The 19,764-nt window shown below is 37.9% G+C and overlaps 1 protein-coding gene across 22 annotated transcripts in view; it reads right to left on the bottom strand.

The window, feature by feature from the left end:
* nfixb (nuclear factor I/Xb) overlaps window positions 1-19,764 on the bottom strand; it is a 203,752-nt gene that overhangs the window by 114,955 nt on the left and 69,033 nt on the right. For 18 of the 22 annotated variants that reach the window (XM_079828366.1, XM_079828379.1, XM_079828376.1 and 15 more), the window contains one exon: window positions 11,760-12,291. In XM_079828366.1, the coding sequence (XP_079684492.1) occupies window positions 11,760-12,291 (532 nt within the window). Of the gene's footprint in view, window positions 1-11,759; window positions 12,292-13,122; window positions 13,923-19,764 lie in introns of those variants that run through there. The other 4 variants (XM_079828364.1, XM_079828372.1, XM_079828373.1 and 1 more) reach the window with 2 other exon arrangements.

The following is a 19,764-nucleotide window of genomic DNA, read 5'->3' as shown; positions in this document are numbered from 1 at the left end:
AAACGTGCTTGTAAGGGAGCATGTGTAGCCGCTTCACAATCTCAAGAGAACAAGAGGACAAGGAACATCCCGCACAACAGTCAACGTGTTTTTAAATGTTCATTCATAGATGTGTGTGTGTCATATTAAAAGAACGTTCAAGTTCAAGTTAAGCTCCCTGGAAAATAATTTAATTAAAAAACTGCATTTAAAAAAACTAATAAAATGTATCCGATTAGATAAGTTCATCAACAAAAGCGCATCAGGATAATAATGAAACTACTTTAAGTAGAAAATTAATGCACTACCAACATTTTTTTGAAGAAAAAAATCTTGAAAGATGGCACAATGCACAATTAAACGTACATGCTAGTCAGAATGTGAATGTCAATAACAGTGTGTAGATCCAGGCTTTACACGGGATGTTTTTCTTCTCATTTTTGTGGCTCAAAATGGCTGAATATTTGCTGCATTTTCGTGTTGTTTTGTAGTGAAACCCCACCAATTATCATCGTTTGGATGTAATCCGGAGGCCGATTAGTGACGGTAAGAGTAGCCCACAATTACCTGGCTTTTTTTGTTGTGCATAATTACTGAAATCAATTGTGGTTCTGCTTTCCCACCTCAGCTTTTTTTTTTTTTTTTTTTTTTTTTTGGGGGGGGGGGGGGGGGTGGCAGTAAAATTGAGGGAATAAGACAAAAGTGCAAGCTGCACAACTGTCCTGCTAAAACAAAAAAAATGGTAACTACAATCAAATTAAATTATATTTTGTGTTAATTTAGACACCAATTTAGATACAAGTCAAATTGGCGATGGATGGACGGATAGATATAACGATAGATCGATAGATATAACGATAGATCGATAGATATAACGATAGATCGATAGATCGAGATCGATAGATAGATAGACAGATAGACAGATATAACAAGATATAACGATAGATAGATATAACAAGATATAACGATAGATATAACAATAGATCGATAGATATAACGATAGATATAACGATAGATCGATAGATATAACGATAGACAGATAGATATAACGATAGACAGATAGATATAACGATAGATATAACGATAGATATAGATATAACGATAGATAGATAGATATAACGATAGATATAACAATAGATCGATAGATATAACAATAGATATAACGACAGATCGATAGATATAACGATAGACAGATAGATATAACGATAGATATAACGATAGACAGATAGATATAACGATAGATATAACGATAGATAGATCGATATAATGATAGACAAATAAATATAACGATAGATATAGATATAACGATAGATACAATGATAGATAGAACGATAGATATAGATATAACGATAGATAGATAGATAGATAGATAGATAGATACAACGATAGATAGAACGATAGATAGATATAACGATAGATAGATATAACAATAGATAGATACAATGATAGATATAACGATAGATATAACGATAGATAGATAGAACGATAGATAGATAGAACGATAGATAGATAGAACGATAGATAGATATAACGATAGATAGATATAACGATAGATAGATAGAACGATAGATAGATAGATACAACGATAGATATAACGATAGATAGATACAACGATAGATAGATAGATAGATATAACGATAGATAGATACAACGATAGATATAACAATAGATAGATATAACGATAGATAGATAGAACAAGATATAACGATAGATATAACAATAGATCGATAGATATAACAATAGATCGATAGATATAACAATAGATATAACGACAGACAGATAGATATAACGATAGATATAACGATATAGATATAACGATAGATAGATCGATATAATGATAGACAAATAAATATATTTTCCCATAGGGCCATTTTCCAGGTTACATTCGCACCGCCAGTAGGAACTCTGGAGTGACGTGAGCCGGCCACCGTTTAAGCGCAGCATTTGCAATGTCAACAATTGGCGGATGGGGGACGCCGTGATCGTAGCAGTGTTCTTTTTGTGCGTTTCATGATAACAGAAATGGAATGTAGGCGTATAAGTTATGCGCTTGAAAGAGCAAAAAGGAGGGCTAAGAGACGAAATCTCCTACGACAGCTTGCAGTGCTACATATCACAACGCCACAGACAAAGGCTAAAGGTAAATGCCGCTAACATTAGCTTTCGGTAGGTTTATGTTAGTTCACGAAGTACACACTGTGAAAAAAAAAGGTACAAAAGCTGTCACTGGGGTGGAAGCTTTTCAAAAGGTACACTTTTGTACCTAAATGGTGCATATTGGTACCTAAAAGGAACAACAAAAGTGTACCTTTTGAACCTGCTTTTGTACCTTTTTTTCTGAGAGTGTATATGCAAACTGTGGGTTTACACAGCTTTTTAAAAATGGTGGGTGTCTGTGTTTCGACATACGTTTGGCCAATCAATGCATCTTTGTATCCTATTGTGCTGGGTTAGACCCTACTCTGAAGAGCTAATTTAGTCCTCCCAAAATTTGTCAACTCTAAACCTACTTTGAAACTCAGAGTTTGTTCAGCTAGCTTCATGCAACAGGCCTCAGCTTGGTTCAGTTGTTTTGTTTTCAAAGGTTTTTTTTGTGTAAATTATTGTTCAAGTAGTGGTACTTTTTTGAGCTTAAAAGTACAAATCACTATCCACTTTTAACCCTTTCTTTATCAATCATTTACGACACGCATCCATTTCCATGGCTTTCCATGTTTTCACTGTTATTTTTGTTCATAATGTTGCTTTTTTTATGAAACTTACCCACATTCAAGTCAAAGAATGCATGCATAAAACATTTTTCATAAAAGCATTTTTTGTTCCTTTGTTTAAAAGCAGAGGAGTCTTGTTTTTTCTTTTGATATATTGCATGTTCAGATATTCATACAGCAAAATATTCTGGGGGCCATGACATTTTTGCGTAAAAGATCAAAAATGCTGGCGGTGGCTGGCAATTAGGGATGTCACCGTACCTAAATTCCAGTAGTCGTTTTTTTATTTTTTTTATTTAACTATTTAAAAAAGATATATTAAATGTATTAAGTTTATTATTTATGATAATAATCATAAGTAAATAATACATAAACATTTAAAGGCTGTATACCGTTTAAAAGTAAACATTGTTTATAAAAAAAAGATCAAGTGAAAAATTCAACCATCTAGTCATAATTATTATTATTAGTAGACGTATTATTATTACATAAATCTACTGTGGGCTACAACAGTAGCCTAATATATTATTCTGTCAATTTAAAAAATTTTAATCACATTTTTTCAATTTAAACCGAACTTTTATTTTGACAGGTTGCCATGAAGACCCTTGAGTGTCTGTGTTTTAATAGTTTTCTCAAATGAAACGGTAAAATCTCATATAGTAACACACGGCAGAGACTACAAAGACAGCGGCTGAACCCGAGATCGCCCCCTATACCCTCAAATAGGGCACTATTTGAGCGCACAGCCATTTGTAGTGGTGTCCGAACCCATAGTGGACGTTATTAAGTGCACTCATTCAATCCCACATTGCACCGCAATAACGAGTGTACAGCCGATGTACACTCAACGGCTGTCCGACTTTACGCACTCGTTTTCATTCACTCCTTCAAGTGAACTATATTAGTGGACTAACGTAGTGAATGTGAAGTGAATGAGGGTTTAGGGGGCGATTTCGGATTCAGCCAGCAAGTGTCATAATATCATAATAAGTTTAATATCCAGAGACACTTATATACACACAGTCTGGAGCCCTGTGCTTAGATAAACACTGAAGCAACTGAACGCAACTGCGGATACCGAATATACTCGGGAGTTGGTCCTACCGGTACTACAGAAATGCTGGTATCGTCACATTTTTATAATTTCAGTACCGACTTGGTACCGAAGTACCGGTACTTGTGACATCCCTACTGGCAATTCATTTTTTTTATAATTCTGGTGGGGAAAGAGTTAAAGAGCAGTTAACATCTCATTTTGTGTTTCACGGAAGAAAGAAAATAATATGCAGCGATTTGGGTGAATTCCTCCTTTAATGTACCTTATGATGTATTTAAAATCTCCTCTCTCAAGAGAGAGAAAGACAGAGAGAAAGAGAGAGCGAGTGAATGGGGCATTATCATCAGAGCAGGTAAGGTTCAGAGGTTCAGGACTGCACTGTAATTAAAGCGGCTCTATAAAATTAGACTAAATGAGAGCAAGAGACTACAATAAATCTGCTCTAATCACTGCACCTGCACTGGCCGTCCTCTGTGTGTGTGTGTGTGTGTGTGTGTTGAGAGAGAGAGAGAGAGAAAAGGAGAGAGCCAAAGACTGGAACGGCAAGAAGTATCAGTATAAACAGGGGTCTGTACAGGTTGTGGACGGTGCAAGGGATTATGGGACAGCACAGAGGCATTCCCAATGTAAACATACCACAACGCAACCACAAAGTTTAATACTTCGTGTTCGGAGTTACTTCAAAATCACTTAACCTCCAGGTAACAGTACTAGTGATGCTTGACTTGGCAAACGCCGCTAACCAGCACTGGCTCTTTACTTGCATATATTTTAGCGCGCTCTCTGCAAAGTTAATTACATGCACAATGAATTCAAAATCTGGAGGAAAATGATTTTATTAGTTACATGAATACCTCATAAATCCGACGGAATAAAGCTGCTTTTGTGTGTGTTGTCAAAAGCCTCTGCATCAAAGCCCGGACTAATAGGTCATAACATGATAAGTGGAACAGGAAGAGAAATTCACAGGCACTCTCTCGATCTTTCTCTCTCTCTCTCTCTCTCTCTCTCTCTCTCTCGCGCTGCTCAGCTGTGGAGAGACGTAGCCGCTTAATTTATTTATTCCATTCCCATTAATTAGAACGTTTGCACTGACAAAACAGGCAAAAGGAGGCATTAGCACCTAGTTTACACTCCGCGTCCCTGAGCTGCCCTGATGCATTTTTTTTCCCTCTCGCTCACATGCACTTACACACACACACACACACACACACACACACAGAAAGAAGCATGTGCTTTCACACAGAATAAAACCTGCTCAGGCACTGACTCCAAGCAAACATCCATACATTAGCATTCACTCGTCACACACAGCGCCACGCAGCCCTGAAGCAATGTGTGACAAGTTTCATAAACATTCACAAATGTGTGGATGTTAATAGAGTAGAACTGTCATAACCCTAACCACAAGTCATAAAAAAAAGATAAACAAAACAAAAAAGATAAAAATTATTTGGACATTTATATATGTTGTTTTTGAAAGTCTCTTCTGCTCACCAAGGCTGCATTTATTTGATTATTAAGTCATTTATTTAGTAATATTGTGAGAGGTTATTAAAATGTAAGATAACTGTTCAATATACTGTAAATTGAAATGTATTCCTGTGATCAAATCCGAATTCAAAGCTGTCTTTAGTGTCGTTCAGAAATCATTCTATGATGCTCAAGAAACGTTTCTGATTATCAATGTTGAAAACTACCATTTAAAAATGTAAGGTAAGTTTTTACTTGTATAAATGGTACTTTTCCAATATACCAATATAAGATTTTGCTGTATTATAAATGGCACTGTGATGTAACAAGTTCAAGTGGGGGGAAAGAAGTGGTAGTACCATTGTACCTTTTGTTAATTTACTATGGTAAATGTTGACATGTTGGTAAGGGAATTAAATGAATACTTTAAAAACACCATATTTCAATAGAGAAAAACAGCAGGACTTGGACAAAAGTACCGTGGTCTGACACACTTTTCAGTAAGAAAGGTAATAGATTTACTGTTTTACATCGGTATTGTCGAGACACTTGGACAAAAACATGGCACTTTTTTTGTTAGTGTAACGGAAAAACTGTGTAAAATATTTACTGCATCACCATGGTACCATGTATAAAAAAAAACACATGTTAGTACAATTGTAATTTTCGTTACCATATCATGGAAATCTTTGTAAGAGAAAAAACAAATCAATTTGTTAGTTTAACATAATAAAAAAACAAACCAGAGGGACAAATATTTACTATATCACCATGGTACATGAAAAAAACATGGTCATTTTGTAAGGGGAAATACAAATCAGCAGGTATTACTATGGTAAACACAGTAAATGTCTGCAAGGGACTGTATAGTTTGTAGTTCTGCCACATGACCATTCGACGTAACATGGTAAACTTTTGCAGATTTACCGCATTACAAAGGTACCAAGCTGAAAAAAAAAAAAAAGGTGACGGTACCATGGTACTTTGTATTGTCCGCTTTTATTTCATTAGGGCAGTTTGTATGCGTCTACTGTTGCGGTGAAGAAACGGCCTCGTGGACACGACAAAACGAAGGTCTCGTTAGACCGGCGCATGCTTCATCCCCTCTCTCTCTCTTTCTGTCCGTCTCTGCGGCGAACAAAAGGCGGATTCTGAGAGCGGCAGGAGGACCCCTGAGGAGAAGAAAGCCGCTGCACTCCAGCGCTGTGGTGAATGAGGTCTTTTCACCAGAGTCCTGTGCTGTTTACTCTAGTTCAATAATAGCCCTCATTTTCCAATCATTATTCGCTCAGTCTGACTGCCGCTATTAGCCTGTCCGCCGTGTCACTCATAGCACGCCGTACACACCCATTTATAAATAACGCCACACGGCATTCCTATAAGGGCTCATGTCAAACTCTCGGACTCTCATCTGGTAAAACCCGCTTGTCAAAAGTGTCATGCCAGCTCCAGCTGCTTCCACTGACACACTTTAGAAGTTTAAACACGCTTTTTAATTCGGCCGGCGACAGTTTGACCATTCCGGTGACGCGTAAAAGGGCTATTTTGTGTAAAAATATATGTACTTACACACGATTAGCCGGATGATCTATCAAACTAGTATTTTTTCACGTCTAACATCCCAGACAGAGGCCCGGCAGCCAAAGTCAGCGCTGCCAAACTCTCCATTTTGATTTGGAACATGGCTATCGCAGCGTATGGGATTGTTTGCCGTGGCCAATTCCTGAATCATTAAAAAAAGGAGAGCGAGCGAGAGGGAGAGAAATGCTTAAATTAAAATAAAAAAAAATCAGCCCTGAAATACATGCGAAAGAAAGCCGTTTTTCTATACGGAATCGTGTAGGGGCTCGTTTTTCCCGTCGGCGTCGTGACGGAGGTGTTAAGATGGCGAGAGAGGGAAAAGCAGAGGATAGGGCCTGAAAAAGCGGGTTAAATGGAAGGAGAGGCTGGGAAAGAGAGAGGGATGTTGGCAGAGCGTGTGGCGTGATTTGAAAAGCTGAGATCCGCGCGGCAGTGCCAAACACACACACCAGTCGAAGTTCCCTTCGCAGACCGGCTTTTGTTTCCATCTTGGCATTTTACACCGTCTTTATTCTCTGCCCGCTGTTCCATTCTCTGGTTTAACAAATGCAACAATGCAAATAGTAATATTAACAATAATTAATGGTTGATAAGGAGGAGGAGGAGGATTCATTTGGTGTAGTCATTGTTGATTTCTTTTAAATTGCCAGAGAATATTAATATCTCTTGTTACATTTGTTTGCTTATATGTTTGGGGCATGTCGGTTTTACCTCTGCAAGTTTTACTCGTCCTGTTCTATCCAAGTGAAAGGCCGTAAAGAAAAGCAGTGCGAGCCAAAGTCAATCCTTCTCCTCTTTTAACATTTCTCCTGTTTTCCATCTCAGCTGTGCCATTTGTTCTCATCTAAAGATTTCTTCTGACCTCTGCTGTTTTTGACTTTCTCTCCGGGTGATGAGATCATGCTAAATGAGTGTTATAACAGAGGAAAAAACAACTCAACTAGAAAGATTCTCTCACACACACACACACGCACACGTTGGGTTTCCATGTTTTATAAGGACTTTCCATAGACATAATGCCTTTTATACAGTAGAAACTGTATATTATATCCCCTAAACCTACCCCATCACAGAAAACTTTCGCAATTTTTACATTTTCAAAAGAATATCATTTAATGTGATTTAGAAGATGTTTTCCTCATGGGGACCAAAAAATTTCCCCAAAAGATCAAACATTTCGGTTTGATTTCACACAACATTTCTCATGCATTTTTTCCATCCTATTTACATAAAATTAGTTATTAAATATACAGCATCTGATATGATGTGTGCTGTACGGTTGAGTGAATATTGCATATATATTTTATATATATATATATATATTTTATATATATATATATATATATATATATATTATATATATATATATATATATATATATATATATATATATATATATATATATATATATATATATATATATATATATATATATATATATATATATATATATATATATATATATATATATATATATATATATATATATATATATATATATATATATATATATATATATATATATATATATATATATATATATATATATATATATATATATATACATACATACATACATACATACATACACACACACATACACACACACACACACACACACACTAAATATAATACACTAAACAAGTTTTTTAAAAATTACATTATAAATACATCAATAAAATATTCTAGAATGTCATTAAAATAATGTTTCATGTCTTTTTGCTGTATTTTTTTATGAATTACAGCATAGAAATTTGTTGACAAAATGGAAGATATTAAAATAACTTAAAAAATAGGATTCATATATACGGTCATTCAAAAACAAATAAAAAATTGTATGTTATTGATTGTATGAACATTAATAGTTGTATTAAAATGTTATATTTGATATGGAATTATGAAACTTTTGAATATTGTTTTTTTTTCCTGCCATCACTGAAACAAATATTTCTCCATTTTCTAATTTCTAAACAAATCAGTTATAACATACCGAGAGAAATTTTTTTTTTTTTAAAAGCAACAAAGTGGCAAAATCCAAATGGAATAATATTTTTCCAGCACCTGTAATTAAACAAACTCTCTCACACACAAACACAATAAACACAGGAAAACCAGCTTCCTGAATGTGATCCAAGCAACTCCGTTGCATCGCTGAAAAAAACTCCAAAATTATAACCACGTCCGAATCAAATCAAATGTGAAGGTGACCAAAGCGGTGTGTGTGTGCTGTGGGTCTGGTTTCGGGCCTCAAAGCCTGGAGCAGCGTGAAACTGTTCCACGACACCTTGTTTACAGGCCAAGAAGAAACGCAGCTGCCCAAAGGTCTGTCGGCAACCAATCTTATGGCTTTCATAGTTTTATTTCACTTCTGAAGGGATGCCCAAACTGTAGCTACTAAAATAATTGCAGAAAATACTGATAAATGTAACCATTAATTTAAACACTGTCAGCAGACACCCACAGTCTTCATTTTTAAACTCGGATCGCAACACCTCTCTGATGTGATCTCGAACACCTTTGAAAGCTGTGTAAACGATCCTGAATAGATGATTCGCTGTGAAACAAGTGATTTAACGCTTGACCGCACTTTAAGAGCCTATTGTCATTCGACTATATACATCCATTTCCTTTTCTGAAAGGAAAAGGCCACCATTAGTTCCCCTCCTTTCAGCGTCTACCGCTCTCTCTGGGCTTTACAACACAGAGCTGTATAGCCGTCGTCCGACTACAGAACTTGGCATCGCGGCGGGCGTTTCATCGGCTGTCTGGGCTGGACACGGCTCGATTAGAGATGAGAGCAGGCACATGTTTTTATCATGACTGCGCGATAATGGAAGCCGCATGACGTGGTGAGCTCCAGAGATGACTAAACCCGAGAGAAAGCATCCATCATTCTGACAAACTCAGAAGAAAAACAGAAACTTTTTCTTCTGGAGCGGCGAGAGACGGCCGATCTGAGAGATGCTCGTCAACATCTCCCATTAATCATCATCATCATTAATACAGCCGGCGTACGACCAGAAGACGGAGCGTAATTACGGCATCGTGCTCCTGGGTATTTAACCGGCGCGTTTCTGCAGAGTTTAACGTCATTAATCGCTCCCAAAGGGCGATACGACACGCATCTCCTCAATAAACCACCAAACGGCCGCTTGTCCAGCATGCGCCGCTGAAACAGGACCTGAGGTGTAAATTATACGCGAATCGTGCTTTCTAACATCACAGTGCATGTTGTTGTTCAAATGCCGGGGCCGAAATGTAAACGCTGATTTTCAGAGACAGCAAAAGCAGAGGTGATCTAAACCAGGCCTGCTTTTTGGCAGGCGCTCCTGCTGCTCTCTCTAGCCGTTTAAAACTGCAGTCGAAAAAATAAATGCAAACTGTTTGCTTTGAGAGTAATCTTTAGAAAATACCGACTACGTGAAACAGGGCCTGTCAGTGTTTAAGGAAAAGGAACAAACGTTGCAGTGGGTAAAGCGGATGTGGCCGGAACAATGAGCCATCGTTTTAATAGCGTCCGGATTAAGACAGGAGATTCGGCCGGGTCAGCAGGAGATAATCCGAGTCCTGGCATCCCGTTAAACAGGAAAAGAACGGCATGGTGAACCGGCTAACTGACGCTGAGTTCCACACGGAGCAAAAGGGAAACTCGGCATGGGCAACAAAATCTCTTTCAGCGCCCCTGCCAACAAACAGAATTATGGCTCTGTGTCACAACAAAGGCGAAAACCATCGTCAAATGTTGCCTGTTCACATACTCTGAGTGCACAGATAATAGCTAAATATCTGAGCTGCCTGCAAATAACTGCAGATATAATATTGTGCTGTTTGCGAGGCTCTATTTCTGTTTTCCCAGGAACTGCCACCAATTTAGTGTCCAACATACAGTGCATCTGACAAAGAAATACTTGCAAATGCAACAAAACCACAACCCCAACCCTTATAAAATACATTTAAATAAAGAAAAGACAAATAAAAGAATGCATTAAATAAATAAAGAAACGACAAATAAAAGAATGCATTAAATAAATAAATAAAGAAACAACAAATAAAAGAATGCATTTAAATAAATTTAAAAAATGATTTAAATAGTAAATCATTTACATAAAACTAACTGAATAAAATGCATTAAATGAAACAATAATTGTTATTAATCCTGGTAATTATATTGTTTATTATTACTATTATAAAAATTAATGGCAAAGACATTACACCTGAAAATCTGGAAAAATATCCTAATTTATATAAAAAAGAAAAAAATGCAGTATAAAACAAAAAAAAGACTTTGTAGTCTCTTTATCGAGACGTTTCATGAATAACATTTGATTAAAATTGGAAACAATGCCAATGGTCTGATATTAATATTTAATTTTCACATTTATTTCAATGCTGAGCAAAATGTAAAAATAAATAAATGCATGAATTGATAAAAAAAAATTGAACTTAAATTGATTGTGTCTATGAAAATGTGATCATTCTGATTTTAGGTGTGCATTTAAGGGCAGCAGTGTAACTGACCTGTGTGTGTGTGTGTGTGTGTGTGTGTGTGTGTGTGTGTGTGTGTGTGTGTGTGTGTGTGTGTGTGTGTGTGTGTGTGTGTGTGTGTGAGACCAGCTGGGAGAAGGCCAGCTGTCACTGCCATGATACACAATCTGACATTCACACACACACACACACACGAACACAACTATCAGAGACATGGTTGCATTATGTTACACGGTACAACATACATGACCTGTAAACCAGTTCACACACACACACAACGTCAAGCAAAAAGTCATCATGTGCACAATTTCACAGAAATGATCACAACACCAAGCTAAAAACACAAAGAAATAAACACAACAAAGGCTGTATTTGCATACATTTGCATTGGAGTGTGTTGTTGGAATCCAGCCCGGAACTGAACTGGACTGTGTTTCCTGAACCGGGTTTTACGCAGCGGTGGGACTCACCTGGCGAGTGGACGAAGTAGGCCAGATACAGGTCCAGCTCTTTCACGGACACTCCGATGTGGTGCGGCTGCACGCAGAGGCCGTGGTTGGAGCACTGCGGCGACTTGACCAGCCTCTCTCCGTCCGTGCTCTCCAGCGGGCTTCCCTTGAACAGGATAACCATCACCAGGTCCAGGCGCCAGACCTTGTCCGCTTGCCGCAGGCAGTCGATGCGCCGGATCTTGCCCTTCTGGTCGGGGTTGGACAGCACGCAGCACGGTGGCTTCTTCCCCGTGATGGTGAGCACGAAGTCCTCACGGAACTCCGGGCGGATGTCTTTGCGGAGCTTGGCGAGCAGACGGGACGCCCACTTCTGCTTGATCTCGGGCTTCTCGCCCAGGAGTTCGTCTTTGACGGCGCGCTCCTCGTCCTTCGTCATGCGCTTCTCGTGCTTCTTGAAGTACTTGCGCTTGCGGGCCTGGAGGTTGAACCAGGTGTAGGAGAACGCGCGGACGTGTGGCAGCAAAGCCTCGATGAAGGGATGAAATTCATCCTGGTGGACGACAAAAAGAGAGAGGAATTTCAGGGCTCTAATTTCTGCAAATAACATTTTAGTCTTGCTTTTCCGGTAAAAATATCTACAGAATGCATCCTGGATTACTGTAGGTTCATCTGAATACGTTTTTAGGAGTTTTATGCTGAAATCAAAAGTATCAATACATTTAAGAAAAGTAGGCTTAATTCAGGATATTTCCTTATTTTAAGTACATTTATTCTTTTTTTAAGGATTTTTACTTGAAATAAACACAAAAATACAGATTGAGAAAATTAGTTTTGTAGTGCACAAATCAATTTAGTCCATTACAAGGATTAACTTTCAATTTAAAAAATGTTTTCACAGAAGCATGCATCAAAATCCCCCTAAGCTCAGTCACAATTATTCTAAATAAATAAAATACTTTGGTAAATCGCGAGCTAAAACATTGCAGAGGCAGTGCAGGAATTCCAGGGTTCTGCGATTCACAGAAAGCAGCTTCTTTAGCTCAAGTCAGGCCAAGAAAAGCTTGGCGATCCCCACGGCAACGGAAGACTCATTCAGCTCTCCAATAATACCTTCACCACACAACGCTCAGTGACAAAGCCTAAACCGCGCCACGGTGCCCCAGTGCCAGGCCCGCCGTGCCCCAGACCCTCTCCGCCAACTCTCGCCACAACAAGACCGCGGTTAAACTGCGTCCCTTCAAGACCTGCCATCAAAAGCTCTCTGCGGGCTGCTGTGCTGCAGAAATCCAGGCATGTTCACATTTCGACAATCGAGATAGCACCATGAAAAGCACACTGCAGACGGGCAGGAGCAGAAAGAGAGAGAAAGGCTGGTAGTTACCATTTTGCACTCTCATCATAAATTTGGCACGCCGTTGAGGATAGAAAAAAAAAAATCCACCCGCACCAGTTCTTTGCCACTCACGCCGAAACAACAACTGCTGGCTTGGCAAGGATGAAGAATTGGCGAGAAAAAAAAAAAAAAAAAACTTGGGTAAAAAGGAAAGAAGACTGGAGATGCTCCAATTGCCGGCGGAAAGAAGTTAATTTCAAGATCAGGAAATTTGCTTTCGCTGCAAACGCTTCCAGGTAAAAAAAATAAAAATTACAAGATGGTAAAATTGGTTAGAAAAAAAAACAAAATTAAAAATTAAAAACAAAACAAAATAAAGGTGTGCGCACAAGAAAAAAAAAATTGAACTAGAAAAGGCAGAAGCGCTCAAAATAAATGCTTTCGCTTTCCAAATAAAAAAAATTAAAAAAAAGTCTAAACAATGCAGGAAAAAAAATCCTTGGCAAAGAGCAATGAGCGTTTTCTTAGATCTTTGGATCCGACAGAAAACTCAGAGAGCGCGCGGCACACACACACACACACACACAACGCAGGCACACGCGCGCACATGCATGCACGGAGGGGGGTGGGGGTGGGGGGTGTGTGTGTGCTGGCTAATGCAAAGCACAGAATACAGGCAGGAAAAAAAAGAGAACCGAATCAATGTTGGACGAGCTCGCAGGACCGCTGGCAAACCCAAGTGCTGCTGCTTTTTTTACTCCTTTTCTCTCCAACTCTCTCTCTCTCTCCCTCGATCGCTCTCTCGTCCTCTCCGCGTTCTTTCCTTAACCATTGCCTGAGTCTTTGCCAACACGAGTATAGGGCCCACCTATTTGGCAACAAGATGCCTGTAGCTCAGCCAATACGTTAGCTTGAAGAGCTGAAAGGGAGGGGAAAGAGAGGACGAGGGGGGGGCTGGTGGCAGAACGAGAGAGAGAGGGAGCGAGCAAGAGCACCCAGTCCAGTCCGATGGTGCACAATTTGCCAGTTTGACAAGTTCCGATCCACCACCGAGGCAAAGTTCAGCATCCCATCAAGCTTGTCATGGCAACTGTGTTCTTAAGTCTGCGGTGACCAACGCCGTGGCTATACCAGACCCTCCCTCCACCTCCTCTCTCCCCGGCTTGCGTAATGCCACCTTGGCACGGGCTGATGGGAGAAAGTGCACGGCTCTCGCTCTCTCTCTCCGAAACTCCCAGCAGACCCTGCAGCCGGCAGCTGCTTGTGGATTTAGCGGCCGAGACAAAGACGAAAGCGACCGCGCACCCCGCGCTCCCCATGTGCATCTCTAATTTAAAACAAACATATGCTGTGTTTGTCTGCGAAAAACACCCAACACAAGGAGCTCAACGAAGCATATCTGACCTACAGCTGAATAGTTGCTCAAAAAAAACTTTGCAAAAGTTGTTTGGACTGACCGTGAATAAATATTGAGTTTGTGAGGGGGGGGGGGGGGGGGTCCAATTATACCAGAAGTTGTGTCAGCAAAGAAATGTTTCAATGAGTACGACAACAGATCCTACAAGATCACTCAAGGTTTTCCCACGTCGGAAATCAAATGATTTAACTGCGAGTGCAAATACTGCGTTTTATTTTTCCACATGTAATCATAATCTTCCGTCCGAGTTTTGGGAATACTTCCATCATGCAATCAAAAAGAATAGGCCTATAAAACAACAGCTGCTTACAGCATAAAGCGGAGAGATATCTGAACCCTAAACGAGACATAGACGGAGCTGCTGATCAAGTCTTGTTGACTTTCTGAAAGAAAAAAAAAGAAAAAAAAAACACTAAATCACTGAATGACTGCTTGGACGCCACTCTTCCCACCCACACACAAAAAAACAAGACAAGGAAATTGATTTGAAATGCTGGATTAGCAAACATATGCAAATGTCTCTTAAATGAGAGACCAAGGAAACCTCATTGGACGGATGCGTGGTGATAACGCTCTCCCATCGCAGTAAAACTCTTCATTAGTGTTTCCTCTTTCAAATCTGAGCCTATGTGTCAAAACCAACACCTGCTTGAGGTCTCTAATAAGATGCTAATTGAAGCACACAACCAGAGGAGAGCAGAATTTGTTTATGAATGCATTTGATTCAATAAAAGCAGCACCTTTATTTCAAACAATCCCTTCTCTGTTTGAAACACAGCCCTTAATGGCTTCCTACCAGTGCGGCTATGAGATAATTAGGTCCTGATCAACATGTGCATTTGAAAATTCACTTGCCTAAAGCACAATCACTTAGCAGCGTCCGAGAATAGGCCAAAATAAAGCCTTTGACAAAACGAAAACATAGTATTACTTTTTAAAATAATACTTTGTTTAATTACAATTGTAAATAGTAGGCCTATTCATTAAAAAAACTAAGTATTATTATTAAAACTGAACTGTTATACTATTTAAATTTCAAGTATAAGATAAACAGCTAGACAGGGGGTAGACTGAGTACAGAGACACTTTTTGCTTTATTCATCACTACACAAAAACTATCTTTGCTTGTGTAGCCTACTAAAATATCATAAATCAATAATATACATAAGTATATTTTCCACAATTTGCTCATAAACATAAGGTGCAACGCATGACTCTGTTGTTATGCCTGTCAGAAACACTTAAAAAGACGAAAGAAGAAAAAAAATCAAGGACTTGGACAATTAAAAAACATTTCTATCGTCTTAAAATATGCGAAGCGTCGTTTAAATTTTGAAAACAAAAACGAGTGTGTAAATATTTCGTTAATAAGTGACAGACAGTGCTATATTAATGCGCCAGGTTGTTTGTGTCAACCCTACAGTTATTAAGCTAATGAACAAGAACTGTTCGTTTTTGTTATCATTCTAAATAAAGCTATATTGAACATGTGCATTTTATTTTGCTATTGATGTTTCCTTTAAACCTGTCATTGCCTACGTCTGGGCCTTTCAATATATCTTTTCGGACATGTAAAAAATATTTGATCACTAAAAACTTAACTAGCAAGCCAACTGAAGGGTTAGCCTACATGTTTTTTAAAAATGTTCACAACGCATAACAATTCATCATTATTTCTGTCCTGTCACCACAAAACACACAAATATGGCCTGGTTTCTCACCTAAGATCCCACCACGAGGCGTGTTGCTGCTCAAAGAGGTCAGGTAATTCCTGAAATCCTGTTAATAGTTAGTAAAGCAACGTTTAGTGACTTAGTTTCTCAGCGTTTTGCCAAGTCACATCAGCGGCGCGTGATACTACCTGCGCCTGACGTCCGCCATTTTGACCACAAGTTGAGATTTCTGCCAGCTCAATTAAAAATAATCGCTGTTATTTTTTCCCCTTCGCCTGTTCCTGCAATATTAATGCTTAAAAAGAGAGAAGACATCATCTATCAAGTGTGTGCCAGCAGTCGGATGGAAATGAACGAGCTGGAAACAGTGTTTGCTGTCAGGCGCCAGAGAATCATTTGTGTTAGTTTGTCACTGACGGTAAAATCAATTAATAATAACGAAAACACACCCAAGCACCTTCCAATCAATCCAGAAAAAAAATCAGTTTGGCCAAAGAAAATTACTTGATCATCCAAGTACGCACACTTTTGAATAATATAAGCTATAGCCTACTACAAAAATAGCACAACTTATTGGCATATAGGTCTATAGCAAATACATTTTCCTGGCATACATTTTATTCAAGTCACACTTTTAATAAAATAACAAGCTGCGAGAAATTAAGCAGTGGTGGAAATGTTTTTTTTATAAGGCCTATCAAACTTTTCTCAATCAATAAAACGTTAGCCTACTCACTCACCTTATTTCTCTTATTATTACCTATACATGAACTATTTTGTTTAGATATTGGAGCTATATCAATAGAGGACTAGCTATAGCCTACATTTAAACTAAGAACTTCAAATAGGCAAAGTTACACTATAAATCAAATGTGATCATTAGGCTACCCTAGTTTTACTGAGCTGGCGCAACAATAAAGGAAAAAAAAAACATGATAAACACTGGAAGCCTATAAACAGAAACACTGCTTTTCAAGAATCCACAAAAGATTGTCAGATATTTGACTGGCGATTCAATCCAACACGAGAGAGCGCGCGGTTGCCTTTGGTGAATAGCTTATTGATGATTTTTCCTGGTGATTATTTTCGGGTTCTTTCTGTTAAAACACTTTACATGACTATATTATATTATATTATATTATATTCGGTTACTGAGTATAATGATGTCGAATCCGGGCGCATTTATCCGGTTATTTAGAGGAACAGAGAAAATGATACTGAGGCTCCTGAACGAAAGACGAATTCAATTACAGCCCAACGCTTTAAAAATAACTCCTAACAACTAGTCTAGCTCAAATAAGATAGGCTACTACTATATTGATAAGAAACAGATTTAAACGAAATGTTAGAAAGTAATATCAATATCCGCGCAGCAAATAAGATCATTTTATGAGATAGGCTACCCCAAAACCGGAGGAATAAAAAAAAAAAAAACACCCGTTTAAATTCATTTACCTCGCTTTTCATTGCCAGCACAGCAGTGATATTTATGGCAAATGCTTTTTAAAATAGCTATTGGATTTTATTAAAGCCAGGTATTGTATTGTTTTGTCATATGAATAATAGCTATGTATGTTTAAAGACATCATAGTGAAAACAAAGCTTATGGTGAAATATTAGGCTAAAATGATCAGAACCATCAGTGTCTTTAAATACTTGGAAATGACCATGTCTTCTCCTATGAAATATATATTCTCTAAAAAGCTAGTAATAATGATAATAATAATAATAATTAATATTAGGCTATTATTATCATCATCACTATTATTATATGATAAAAATGCCATGCTTTGAGGATAATACTAGCCTACTAATACTACTACTACTAGGCTACTAATAGGCTAATAATTATTTTTATTAGGCTATTATTATTATTATTACCATCATCATCATTATTATTATATGATATATGATAAAAAATGTCATGCTCTGATGATAATACTAGCAACTACTAATACTACAACTACTATAATAATAATTTTTATTATTATTATTATTATTATTAAATACCCAAGCTAAATTAGGAAAATAAGGCTGGGACATGAAAGATGATCACAAATTTAAAACAAAAATCAAATGAAAAAAAAAATTGAATTTAAATATTTGGTGGAGGTGGAATTTTGTACGTTTTAGTCTATAATTAATTAAAGTGATTGCTACATTTAAAGATATAAAAGGTTTTGAAGCACATATTAAATCATTATTAATTATTGAAAAATGTATACATTTGTTTCTTAAGATGACTGATGTATTGTTCTACAATATATTTGATATAGTTTCTGGTCCATATAGTGTTTGTTTTGTATCCGTTTTCTGGAGTGTGGACCATTGGGGAGACCATGCAGGTTTAATGAGAGAGATTTTGGGTTTTGTTGGTTTTGCCCGCTGTGCGTCCGTGACCCTCCCTGCGGGTGTGACCCAGCGTGACCCTGAAACAGCATAATGAAGACAGACGTGATGGCGGATTCTGCCTCTTATACGTGAAAGACACTAAGACAATAACAGAAAAGTAGAGACAAAGAGGCCGATCGAATCATTTTTTTAAAAGGGGAAGGAGGCCGGCCTCGAATCAGACAGTGAGAGACAGTGTAAAAATGTGATAAATACCAACATGACAGACGTTGAGGGAGGTGGAGGCCGTGGAGAATCATGTGCTAAGACGCGCTATCGTGAGGACATGCCAGCGTGGACAAAACCATTGCGGCTGACCCACACACACACACACACACGCAGTCGTCTATTGTGTCAGACACTGGACACACTCTCACACACACACACTCGTGTATAACCTCACACCTCAGAGACATGGGCCGTGTGTGAAGGTGTGTAAGCATGAGGTTAGAGGTGTGTGTGTGTGTGTGTGTGTGTGTGTGTGTGTGTGTGTGTGGGCAGTCTGCCCCTCCTCTCTCTCTGCAGGTCTGTTTTGAGTTCTGAAAGAAAGTCTGAGATGAGTCAGACGCAGTAAAAACTGAGCTCTTGCAGCGACGAGTGACATCAACTGTGATCAACGAAATCAGAGACACACCTGCAGATTTATACGCAATTCCAAACACAAGCAGTGGGAGCAAGTTGTTAATATTGCATGTTGGTTACAAACCTAAAACCTGCATTTTATCCATTAAAGTAATATTTGTACTTATTTTAGAGGATTTTACCGTGTTTTCAGTGCAAGGGTATTTTTCATAAATGTCAGAGCAGGTTGTCACATTTAAATTGCATGGTTTATGATATAATTTTATATTCATTAAATACAAAATACAATTTAAAACCATTTATTTTGTTGTTTTATTGCTGTTTCATTCATAATTGTTTCATTCATAATTCATAATTGTCATAATTGCTTCATGATTGTTTTAATATGAAATTTAGGCCTTCTTAGTGACTATTAATTGGCATATTCTCATTATAACAAATGATCCCATAGTCAAAGTACTCAAAAAAGTGTCTTTTTACAAATAATGGTGGAATTTAGTTTTGAAAGAAATTATAACTTTAATTCAGACATTAAATAAATCAAAAGTGACCGTTTATAATGTTGCAAAATATTTCTATTTCAAATAAATGCTGTTCTTTTGAACTTTCTATTTATCAAAGAATCCT

This window comes from Gobio gobio (assembly GCF_949357685.1).
Source record: "Gobio gobio genome assembly, chromosome: 1".
In the NCBI taxonomy this organism is placed as follows: domain Eukaryota; kingdom Metazoa; phylum Chordata; class Actinopteri; order Cypriniformes; family Gobionidae; genus Gobio; species Gobio gobio.
This window is presented reverse-complemented; position numbering and strand designations above follow the sequence as displayed.